Source organism: Nesoenas mayeri (genome assembly GCF_963082525.1).
Source record: "Nesoenas mayeri genome assembly, chromosome: 20".
Taxonomy (NCBI): Eukaryota; Metazoa; Chordata; class Aves; order Columbiformes; family Columbidae; genus Nesoenas; species Nesoenas mayeri.
In genome coordinates, this window is record NC_137569.1 from 381,395 (window position 1) to 392,599 (window position 11,205).

The 11,205-nt window shown below is 56.2% G+C and overlaps 1 protein-coding gene across 1 annotated transcript; it reads right to left on the reverse strand.

The window, feature by feature from the left end:
- Nucleotides 1–318: 318 nt before the first annotated feature.
- WSCD1 (WSC domain containing 1) lies at nucleotides 319–9,839 on the reverse strand (the record flags this gene model as incomplete). Its single annotated transcript, XM_080356989.1, has 8 exons — nucleotides 319–671; nucleotides 1,999–2,199; nucleotides 2,646–2,810; nucleotides 3,286–3,427; nucleotides 6,578–6,699; nucleotides 8,056–8,240; nucleotides 8,786–8,900; nucleotides 9,440–9,839. 8 exons carry the CDS (start codon nucleotides 9,837–9,839, stop codon nucleotides 319–321), a joined length of 1,683 nt encoding a protein of 560 aa, XP_080213115.1.
- Nucleotides 9,840–11,205: the final 1,366 nt, after the last annotated feature.

Here is an 11,205-nt window from a genome sequence, read left to right on the forward strand (position 1 = left end):
GTGAGCCGGGCAGGCCGGCGGGGGGCGGCCGCTCGCTGCAGGGCTCCGCGGGGCAGCTCTGAGCCGTGGCTGCAGAGGGCACAGCAGGTGGACACTCATGGCTTTTTGCCTTGGTTTATAACCCGATTTCCATCCTTCATTGCTCGCCTTCTGGAGCACTTAGTGCCCCGAAGGGCACCCAAGAGTAGAGGGGATTTCACTGCTCAGCAGACTCCACAGGTATCTTTGCTTTAACCGCTATAAAGATCTGGTCTCTTTTTTGTTGTTTTTTTTAAGAAAAATGGTCTTTTATTTTAAACACAGAGTGCTGCCAGGCTGTCATCTCGGCACGTACTCGCTGGGCAGCCCTGTGAAGTTTCTTCCCCTCAGGGCTTCATCCACTGTCAGGATATATCTGTTGATAAGATCTTTCATTTCCTGGGTGAATGGCTCAAAATCCTTTTGCTTAGCACCAGATCGCTTGAAATTCCCATCCCTGTTGTTCTCGACGCAGAGCAGTCTGTCCTCTGTCACTGTCACGTTCAGGAACTCCACCATTTCCTTCAGCTTGGGGATAAGGCTTTGCTTCAGGTCCTCGTAGTGCACGACGAGCAGGCGCTTCCCGTACTTCAGCCAGTCCAGGACGTGGGAGGCCCACCAGGACGCGTAGCTGTTCACGAACTCCGGCCACTCTGGAGACCGAGAACCGGGAAACGAGGCACCGTTAGCTGTGCTGCAGCCGCTGCCCAAACCCCACTCTGTGCTGCAGCCGCTGCCCAAACCCCACCCTGTGCTGCAGCCGCTCCGCAAACCTCACCCTGTGCTGCAGCCGCTCCCCAAACCTCACCCTGTGCTGCAGCCGCTCCCCAAACCTCACCCTGTGCTGCAGCCGCTCCCCAAACCTCACCCTGTGCTGCAGCTGCTCCCCAAACCTCACCTTGTGCCGCAGCCGCTCCCCAAACCTCACCCTGTGCTGCAGCTGCTCCCCAAACCTCACCTTGTGCCGCAGCCGCTCCCCAAACCTCACCCTGTGCTGCAGCTGCTCCCCAAACCTCACCCTGTGCTGCAGCCGCTCCCCAAACCTCACCCTGTGCTGCAGCCGCTCCCCAAACCTCACCCTGTGCTGCAGCTGCTCCCCAAACCTCACCTTGTGCCGCAGCCGCTCCCCAAACCTCACCCTGTGCTGCAGCTGCTCCCCAAACCTCACCCTGTGCTGCAGCCGCTCCCCAAACCTCACCCTGTGCTGCAGCTGCTCCCCAAACATCACCCTGTGCTGCAGCCGCTCCCCAAACGTCACCCTGTGCAGCGCACTGCTTCCCCCAGCCCTGGGCCGTGTGGTTTGCCGAGCTGCAGCTGTAGTAACTGAAACGCGTGCGGGGAGAAACGCAAGCTGGATCCCGCTGCAGCGTCGGGACGCAGCCGTGTGTCCAGTGGGGAAGTGGTGGTCACACCGTCCAGCTTGCCAGTCAAACGCATGAAGCGTAGCAGACGTGTTCTGGAGTCGTTTCATGTGCTCAGGGAACACTGAATCTCAAGGCCCCTTATTGCTATTATCCTTATTTATCTGCAGTGCAGTAGCACCTGTGCAGTGCTGTAAAACTTCCTTCAGGAAATGTCATGCTCCGTTGAATCCTCCAAATCTTAAATTAGATTTCTCACGGTTATGACATGCTGCAGGGGTAAATTTTCTTCACCTCGCATAGCTTGGCACGTGGGCTGTGCACAGGGGTGCTGAACCTGGGCGTGTTTTCTGTGCCAAACTGTACGATGGCAGCAAGGTTGCTGCGAGCCCGTGGCCGCGGCCCGGGCGCTGTGCTCCCCTCGGCGGCGGGTGCACGGGAGACCCCAGCCCTCCCGAGAGCCGCTGTGGGTGCTCTGGGGCCGAGCTGGGCTGCGCTGGGACTCGGGTCCCGCTCGGTTTGCAGCGCTCACTGGGGTCCCAGCGTGTCACCCTGTCCCAGCCTGCCCAGAGACGCGTCTCAAACTGTCCCCACGGCAGCCCCGCCGCGCCGCTGTTACCTTTGCTCTGCCAGTTGCGGTCGGTGGCGTAACCCAGGTGCCCGGCGTATTTTCTGTTGAACTCTGCCATCAGTGACTTGTACGGGTTCCTTATCAACAGGATAGCAGAGTCGAACATCTCGATTTCTGTCTTGCCGCTTTCATGTGTTTTCACGCAGATGGTCCTTCTACTTCTCCAGTGGTCTTTTTCTCCTTTAAAACCTGTTTTACAAGACAGGATTGTTGGTTTGTTCACTCGGTGGCATGTCTGTGCTCTTTCACACTCCAAATCATTCCCCGTAGTGGTGTAAAACCGTTGTGAATTGCCCAGTCAATGAAACCCACCCCCAGGGCCTGGGAACCATCCCCTGTGCGTATCTCGTGCGGTGGGGACGAGGAGCACGTGGCCGCAGTGTGCGCTGCGCCGGGCGTCGCTCTGCGCTCGCTGCCAACGGCCACGCTGGGCACTTGCAAAGTGTCCTACCCCCTCAGGATACTGTCCTCCCGAATAGTTAGTGACATTCAAATACTCAACCCTCGTGTTTCATGTGCTAGCAAAGGGTCTCATCCTCAGGGATGAGTCAGTATTTTAGCTACCTGGTCTTTTGGGCCATTCTTCTAGATGGGAGCCGTGTGTGCACGTGTGGCTGTGCCTCCGGTACCGGTACCTTTGTTGTAGAGGGCTCCGTCGAAGTAGTAGCTCCCTGTGTAGATGCCGGTGGCATGCTCGATCAGATGGCGAGCCCACGTGTTCCCAGCCCCCGGAAAGCTCGACAAAGCAACAAACACTTTGGATTTGGTGGTTAAGAATTTCCTGTCCGTGCAGCGGGTGTCTGCGAGTACAGAAGATATTTCATCATTAGGAATGGTGCCTTTTTAATAATTCCACTGATAGCTCTTGATTACAGGGTTTATTGCAGCTTTCTTCTCTCTTATGAATACAGAATATCAGTTTGAGTCCAGTTGTGAGTTGGCTACTTTCCAAAACTAATTCAGCCACAAGGCGCCAAAGAGATTATCCTCAGAAAGGGTTTTTGGTGGCTTTGTCTTAGGCAACGCTTTTTGGATAGCGCTGTGGCCAACCATCGTACTTGCCAGCAAGCTGTGACAGAGGCTCGGCCTCGCGCCCTCCCTCCCCAAAGTAACCACGCTGCCGGGGCCGGGGAGGCCGTGCTGCTTAATGAGAGAATGGAGAGATGCTGCTTTCCCCCTTGCAGTTACCCTTGTAATGTCAAGGGCTGTTGCCAGAACTCTTGCTGGTGTGGCGGTACAGGCGTGTGGCTAAGCTGCCCGGGCAGGAGCTCGTACCTTGCACCGGTGTCTGGTACACGCGGCAGTGCGTCCCGGCGCCGCGGCAGAGCCGCCCGTCCGCGCCGTCGCGCAGCGGGAAGCGCGCCGTGGGGAAGCCGCAGTGGCACTCGCGCCCGCGGACGACGGCCAAGGGGAACTCCTGCGGGAGAGAAAGCAGAGCCGCATGAGTGCCGCGGTGCCGCGGGGACGTCTGCACGCGGCCGCTGCCACGATAAAGCGGTGTTTGATACATCATGGAGAGCTCACGCTGCTGGTACTACTGCTGTCTTTCACGTGGCAACTCTTAAAAACTCATTTTCAGACACAAGTCTTGTAAAACTTGAAAATTAACAATCTTCTGGGGTTTTTTCATTATTCATAAAATAAGTTCATAATATTCCTGCAGCACTTAGCATGTAATTCTACCTGCAAAATATCAGTGTGGTAAAAATTGTTCTTATTTACTCCTGAAATGATAATTTTGAATTGTATCATCTTTTAAACGTCTGTTTCTATTCTCCCAAACTGAGAAGTCAGTCGGTAAAAGGTTCCCTTGTTCAGTTGGCTTTACCAGAGTTTGTGTACAGGAAACTTGCCCTTAAAATATTGATGCAGAGAAGATTTAGACCCACTAAGTGCTGCAATCGTGTTTAAAAATAGAAAGAAAAGAGTCAAGCCATAAAGTATGCATCCTCGTCTGGCTTCTTCACGGCTGCAAAGAATGAATGTGTGTGGATGGGCTGAAACGGAGTTTGAGCGCTCCTACATACACTTTTTGGAGAAACTTCCGAACTAGGACAGCGAGTGGGTCTGGGCGGGTGTGTGTGGAGCGCGGGCGCTGCGGGCAGCGCTCCTGCTGGGCTCAGCGCTCTGCAGCTGCTGCTGCGCTCGGGCTCTGGGCAGACGCGTCTTGTTTCACGGCGCCCTGCTTCTGGACAGGAACCCCCCAGAACGCAGCCCGGCCGCCCGCTCGCCCAGAGGGCGGGACTGCAGCTCCGAGAGACGCACGGGTAGCGCGCATTGTGGGGAGACAGCTCCAGGGAGAATTCTGGCTGTAATAAACTTCTTCTAAATGGGTTTGATGAAAAGTAATTCAGGTCTTGATGTACCAGCCTTACCCAAACAGGCACCAGGCTGCAAAGCAGCGTTGCTGTGTGGTAGCAGAGCAGTGCAGCTGGGCTAATGTTGATGAGAATTAAGGAGTTTGAGGGAACCGTGCGCTAATTGTTTCCTGGAGAAGTTAGCAGGTGCCTGTGTGCTCCGCAGGAAGAGCGTGCTCGCTGCGGTGCCGAATCTGCCCCTCGGGCTCTCTCCCCTCTCTCCCAGGGGACGGGGCTGTGCTCCCGGTTTCCAGAGCCGCGTGGGTCGCTCAGCGCCGCGGGTCTCGGTGCGGCCGCGCGACAGATGGAGGAGGCTCAGGGGTTATTCAAGTGCAGAGCGCCCAATTCCAGCTATTCCAAATCAACGCTTTTTGCCTTTTAAAAGTCTTTTGGAGTCTGGGAGCGTGTGACAGGACTGCCGAGCAGCTTATCTCTCGCTTTTGCCCACGTGTTCCTCCTCTGATAAGGAGTCAAATACAACACGTGTGCCTTCTGTGCCCAAACAGGCAACATTTGCTTAGCGAATGAGATATGACATTCTCAAAAACTACTTACAGATTTGATGCAAGGGCAAAATAGTTCTGTTTCTGTGTGCAAACAGGAATTTCTCCTTTAAAATGAAGCAGTGTTTCTCAGCTTAAGAAATCAGTACGTGTGCTGGCACTCATGCAGCTTGGAGGTACCTTGTACCTCGTGCCAAGAGGCACCTCAGGCCGTGGAGTTTTCTGCAGGGCTGGGGTTTTGTGAGGAGGCCTTGGCAAACGCTTCTCGGAGCTCTGCGTCGGCACCGGTCGATCGCAGCCGTCGTGCCCGCGGGTCGGGGTCGGGGTCGGGGTGCCCGGCCGTGGGGATGGGGCGCTGGCCCCGGGTCGGACCGGGCGGGTGGGCACTGCTGGGAGTGGGCTCCGCAGCAGAGTTCCGAGCTGGCGCCGGCAACACCAGCGGTGGCAGAGCAGGGGGTGGTTGTGGCGCGGGACCCGTGGGGTCGCCGCTCATCAGCAGCTGATAACTCCGACTGCATCTGCCTGGCGCAGCGCGCGCAGCCGTTGCAAAGGAACGTGCTCATGCCTGGCTTCCCTTCGCTATTTCACCAAACCCATGGGCCATCCACTTTGCTCACCGGTGTGTTTATGCATGCCCCAAGCTCTGGTTATGGCTTTAAGCAACCATGTAACATTTGAGTGCAGGAGTAGTCCTCCAGCTCAGCGCACACAAATCTGCAATGCTTCACTTCAGTTAAACACAAGTGTATTGCCAGAGAAATTAATGGGCCAAATGTTCCCTCCCTCCCATAAATACTTAAGATTGTCTCGTGTTCCCAGTCACCACAGTTCCACACCGAAGCAGAAATTGTGTGCAGGTAGCTCAGCACTGACTCTTCTGTTTCGCTGTGGCGATGCCGCCCAAGGGCTCTGGGGAGCAGGTGAGGCTGTGCTGCGCGGGGCCCGGGCACCGGCGGCAAATCCAGCCCGGGCACCAGCGGCAAATCCAGCCTGGGCACCGGCGGCAAATCCAGCCCGGGCACCGGCGGCAAATCCAGCCTGGGCACCGGCGGCAAATCCAGCCCGGGCACCGGCGGCAAATCCAGCCCGGGCACCGGCGGCTCCTCCAGCCCGGGCACCGGCGGCAAATCCAGCCCGGGCACCGGCGGCAAATCCAGCCCGGGCACCGGCGGCAAATCCAGCCCGGGCACCGGCAGCTCCTCCAGCCCGGGCACCGGCGGCTCCTCCAGCCCGGACACCGGCGGCTCCTCCAGCCCAGGCACCGGCGGCTCCTCCAGCCCCGGGCACCGGTGGCTCCTCCGGCCCGGGCACCGACCCGCAGGGCGCCGGGGACGGGTCTGGGAGCCGCCGGCCTGCAGCGCCCTCCTGCAGCCCGTGTCCCCGTGAGCCGCAGGCGTGACCTCCTCGGGGTTTGGCTGTGCCGCGGACACAGTATCGATCTCCTGGCGGTCGATACTTGTCACACAGAACGGCTTTTCTGTGCGTCATGTTAGTGGCATCGCTCTGGCTTTCCTGCCTGCCTTCCCCACTCCAGAGAGCAGCTGGACCACGTGCATCACTAGGTATTTACTCTGAGTTTTGTCCTTTAGAAACTCATTTACAAGTTTAAAGCTCTCAGGCACTAATCTCTGCTGTTCCCTTAGTAGATTAAAATTTAAAATAACAAAAGAAAAAAAGGGAAGGATGTGAAATGAGAACTGTTCTTACTTTCTTGGAGCAAAATTCAGAGCACGTCTCCACCGTCAAATTGGGTTGTATCAAAGAGGCTGGAAAGGTGTCTGTTAAATTTTCTGGAGCTCTGAAACATCCTCGATAGATAACATTCCTCCCTGCAGGGATACAAAATAGGTTGCTCTTGAGAAAACATTGTCTGTAGTATCCTGTCTCTTTCACAAAGAACAATATTAGGTTCAGAAGCTAAAAATAATAAAATAAATTGTGTGTTGCAAATGCTCTAGAAAGAAGAGAAACCATGACACGCACTAGAAAGATGGGTTGCAAATGCTGCGGTATTGAAAGGAGCACGAGCCGGCAGCCTCGTACGAACCAGGGAGAGCGGGGCTGCAGCTCGGAGCTGGAGCTGAGTTCCACCCGGGGGGGCATTGCTACTGTTGCTTTTGAAGACGTTCTTTCCCCTGAAAGACTTAACAGCCCCTAGCTGCAGGCTAGACTAATTTGATGACTAACTAATTAATACTTAAGAAAAAAATAAATGCCGCCTTTTCTTGTGAAATATTTATGTATATTTTATGCTGAAGATTTAAACAGTGATGCATGTCCCGGGAAACATGCCAATGTGCCTGTCAGCCTGACACTAGCAATTTAGCTCTATGTACCTTTGATATATAATTTATATGTAGCTGGGTGGATTACTGTACAAACCTTGACTTGTCTCGAAGAAGAAATGAAGTACCATGAATACTGGCACAACCTAAGGTCTTGGTGCTTCTCAGCAAATAACATCCATTAAGGTCTTGTGAGCTTGCCAAAAGTAAAGACTGCTCAGCTGTTTAGATACTTTATGCGCTTTGCGTTGGTCCAAAGGTTTATCTGTGTATCTCCCTTGGTAGCTAGTTGAATGACGAGTAGAGTAAGTGTTGTCATCGAAGGCGCAACAACAACCGCACCCCCTGCTGGAACACAGGGCCTCGGAAGAGCAGAGCTGGGTGGGCTCCTGTCTGAGGCCGGGGGGCAGGTGTGCAGGGCGCGCTGCGCCGGGCCGCCCGGCCTCCGCGATCCTGCTCTGCACTCACAGCACACTCTGTTCAGCACCATTTCTGAGCACAGGGTGGCACCGATAAGTGCTTTTCTGCCCTTCTGTTACAAGGCACCCCCTTCAGGGTAGTTTCTTAAACATACGTGGGATTGTCCCCATGCATGGATGCAAAAGGGAGTAGTTTTTCCTCAGCTGAAATTCTGCTGCTGTTGCAGTCGCAGTGCTCGGTATTTTCTTTCATCCCTGGTGACACTAACGTCCCATGTGGCAGCCCCGAGGCAGCCGTGACAGGCACGTCTTGCTCCCGGGGGTGCTCAGCGCTGCTATTTCGGGAGGGAGCCGGGGACCGCACCAGCAGCAAATTGGTACCTTGCCCCACGGGCACCTTCGTCCTCTGCTGCTTCAAAGCCGTGGGCACCCTGCGCTCAGCCTGGCCGCGCCGTCCCTCCCCGGTCGCACACGCACTCACCTCGCCGGGCGCCCGCCCGCAGCTCCTCCACCCTGTAGACGGAGAGCCGGTTCGCGCCCCCGCACACGGAGCCCTTCTCGCCCCTGCACTCGCTGTTGCAGTCCTCGGGTGCGGCGGCGGCGGCCGGGAGCGTGTTCCCGCAGTAGCACTCTGCTCCGTGCGCCAGCCCCGCGTAGCTGTACGCCCTGCGGGGAACAGGACCAGGCGCTGTCGGGACGGACGCCCCGTGGCCAGGGCAGCGCTCGCGACGGGGAGCTGGGCTGTACCTCCGGTGCGGGTGTCCGAGTGACAGCCCCGTCTCCGGCTGCCGTCCCTGCCGCTGCTGCGGACACGGTGGCCTCGCTGCTGGGGTGATGCTGCCCCGACGCAGGATTTGATCAAAAATGGTTCGGGTGGTTTAGAATGACAGAAAGAGCAGCCTCTTTCAGAGGTTCTGTTAACTGGCATTTAAAGCTGAATGTTTTGAATCGAGTCAGGCAGTTTTCAGACACACAGACCGGGCACGGCCATTGCTCAACCAGCCGGCCCAGCGCTCACTGCCTCTCCTGAGCTGCCTGAGTTTGCTGCTCGCCCCGCGCCAGGTCGCTGAGGCCTCCGGCACTGGAGCTATGAGATAATCACAGTTTTCACAGGTGCTACATGCTTAATGTATGCACGCTTTTGCCATTTCAAATTCAGTTACACTTATTGTCAGCCGAGAAAAAACTTGCAGTGAAAAAATATCACTCACCTCTCAGCACAAGCTTCCTGACAGTGAGATACCGTCATTTTTCTTAAGTCATAAAACACAGCTCCCTTCAGTGTCCTCTCCCTGGAGTCGTCGCTGAAGCATCCCATGTAGGTGCCTGTGTGCATGCAAGACCAGAGTTAGGTGGTGCATGTGGGCTGGAGATGGGGGAGAGAGCAAACGTTCTGCAGCAGAGCGCCCTCGGGAGCTCCAGGCTGGTGCTCCAGGTAACTCTAGCGGTTAGTTTGCCTGACTCATGCTGTGACTCATCTCCCATACACCATCACTGTCACCTTCTTGTTTGCGTTTCTAACAATTCACTCAGTAGGAGTCACGAGGTGGCACCCATTTTGTGGGTTTTTTTGCAGAAGGTGCCCCTTTGTTTGGGTAAATTTATTGAACAAACTAAAGAGCAGTTTAGTAATGTGGTGTCTAGTCATCCAGATCCCATCCCTTTTCTTATCAGTGAGATATCTCCAAGCTGGTTCTTCTAACAGCAGTGCCCGCGCTGGGCCTGTGCCCGCGCTCCAGGCCCGGCGCCGGGGTGGCCGTGGCACGGGGAAGGCGTCTGCGCGCGTGCGGCGCTCGGCGGCCGCTGCCCGGGACGGCCCTGGAGCTGCGGGGGGGCTGCGCAGGGGCTGGGGCTGCGTCCCTCACCTTTGTGTCCAGCCGCGCGCCTCGGCGCCGTCAGGCCCGCCGTGTGCAGGGGCTCCTGCTCGCTGATGAACCTGTGGAACCACCTTCTCCTCAGCTGCCAGAGCTCCGAGTTGCGGTGCACGAGCCCCCACGGGCCGCGCCGCGGGCCCAGGGCCGGCTCCTGCCGCGCGGCCGTGGCGTGGGCGTTCTGCGGCATCCTGGTGTCTGCCATCGCGGCCCGGCCCGCCGCCTCCGGCACGGCCTGGTTAGCGGCGGTGCTGCGGGAGCCTTGCTGGAGAACCAGGCGGGTCCGCTGCAGCAGCAGGAGGCTGCCGGCCATCAGGTACGCTGCGGTGAGGAAGAAGAGCAGAAACTGCGTCCGACGGAGAAACTTCTGCAGCCTGAAGAAAGCTCTGGCCATGCCCTTGCTGGAGCCGGGCCCTTCACGCCTCCCGACAGGCCGCCGAATCCCCGCCTGGCCGAGCGCCGGTTCCTCGCGTGAGTTCAGCCCATCGCTCAGCTGCTTCTCTCGACCCGAGGCCTCGTCGCCGGCCGGCCGCGGCACAGGGAGCCTGGCACGGCCCGGCACAGCTCAGCCGCCGGGCTCGGGCCGGCCCCGGCGCCGTGCCATCGCGTGCTCTGCCGAGCTGCCCCGCCGCCGACGCTGAAACACCAAGCGGGGAAGGTCAGTTCACATCCCAGTGCAAAATACCCATCGTTGGGGTGACTTTCCCCACCCACACCCGTCAGCTGAGCATTCCTCCATCTGTTGCTTATAACTGTGCACTTTAAAAGCTGTAATCCAATGAGGACAATTGATTGAGTAGAAGCTAGTTTCAGATCACAAGAAATACCTTTATGATGAGGTTATTTCTCTTGGGACGTTTAGAAAAAAAAGCTTTTGATTTCCTTTTGTTAATAGCTGGCATCTCCGCTCTCTGTCGCTGGCTGGAGCAGGCAGCCACAGCATGGGCGTCTTTTCGGAAGGTATTATCAAATTCCTTCCTTTGAGCTGAGCAGTAGCTAAGCTACAAGTGCAGATCAGAAGGAAGCAGCAGTGTGGGCGTGTGGGGGAACACACCAAAATTGCAGCAAATCACAATGGGTAAGACAATAATTATCAATCTCTTTGCAGCACAATAAAGTCAGGCTTTACGCTGGAAGGGTACGTGGGGGTTCTGTACTTAGGGAGCTGTGTGAGTTGCTGTGCGTGTTGCTTTAAAATAAACCAGAGATCCTGCTATTTTTTACTAGATTTCTGTTGCCAAATATTGATGATGCCATGGACAAAAACCAGTGAATATTTGAGAAGAAGTCGTTTCAAGGTTTGCCAGATATCTGTTGACCTCTTCTGAGCTCTGCGGGCTTCGCTTGTGCGGATGTAACACGGTGGGATTGTCTGGGCACGAAAAGCTCCCTTGTGCTCTAGGAAACCTCTGACCTCTGGTAGCGCACGCGCTGGCGTCTCCCACAAGGTCTGCGCTCCTGGCCAGTCCCTCTGCGGAGCCGGGAGCGCTGGGAAAAGACGCAGTGCTTTCCAGAAAAGAAAATATTATGGCTTTTGCTTATATCGCAATTGGGGCGTGCTCGTGAATCTACAGTCCTGACAGAGAAACACCCGCTCACTGTATTTCTGGGTTTGCGGTCTGATTTAAGTTTTGTGGATATTCACTTATGCCTCTCTCTTAAATAGATGCTACCAATTAAGTTTCCACCCATTCCCTTTTCATTTAGTTGTGCAACCTATGTCTTAAGTGGCAATCAAAACCAAAGCCCAAAAACTTCTA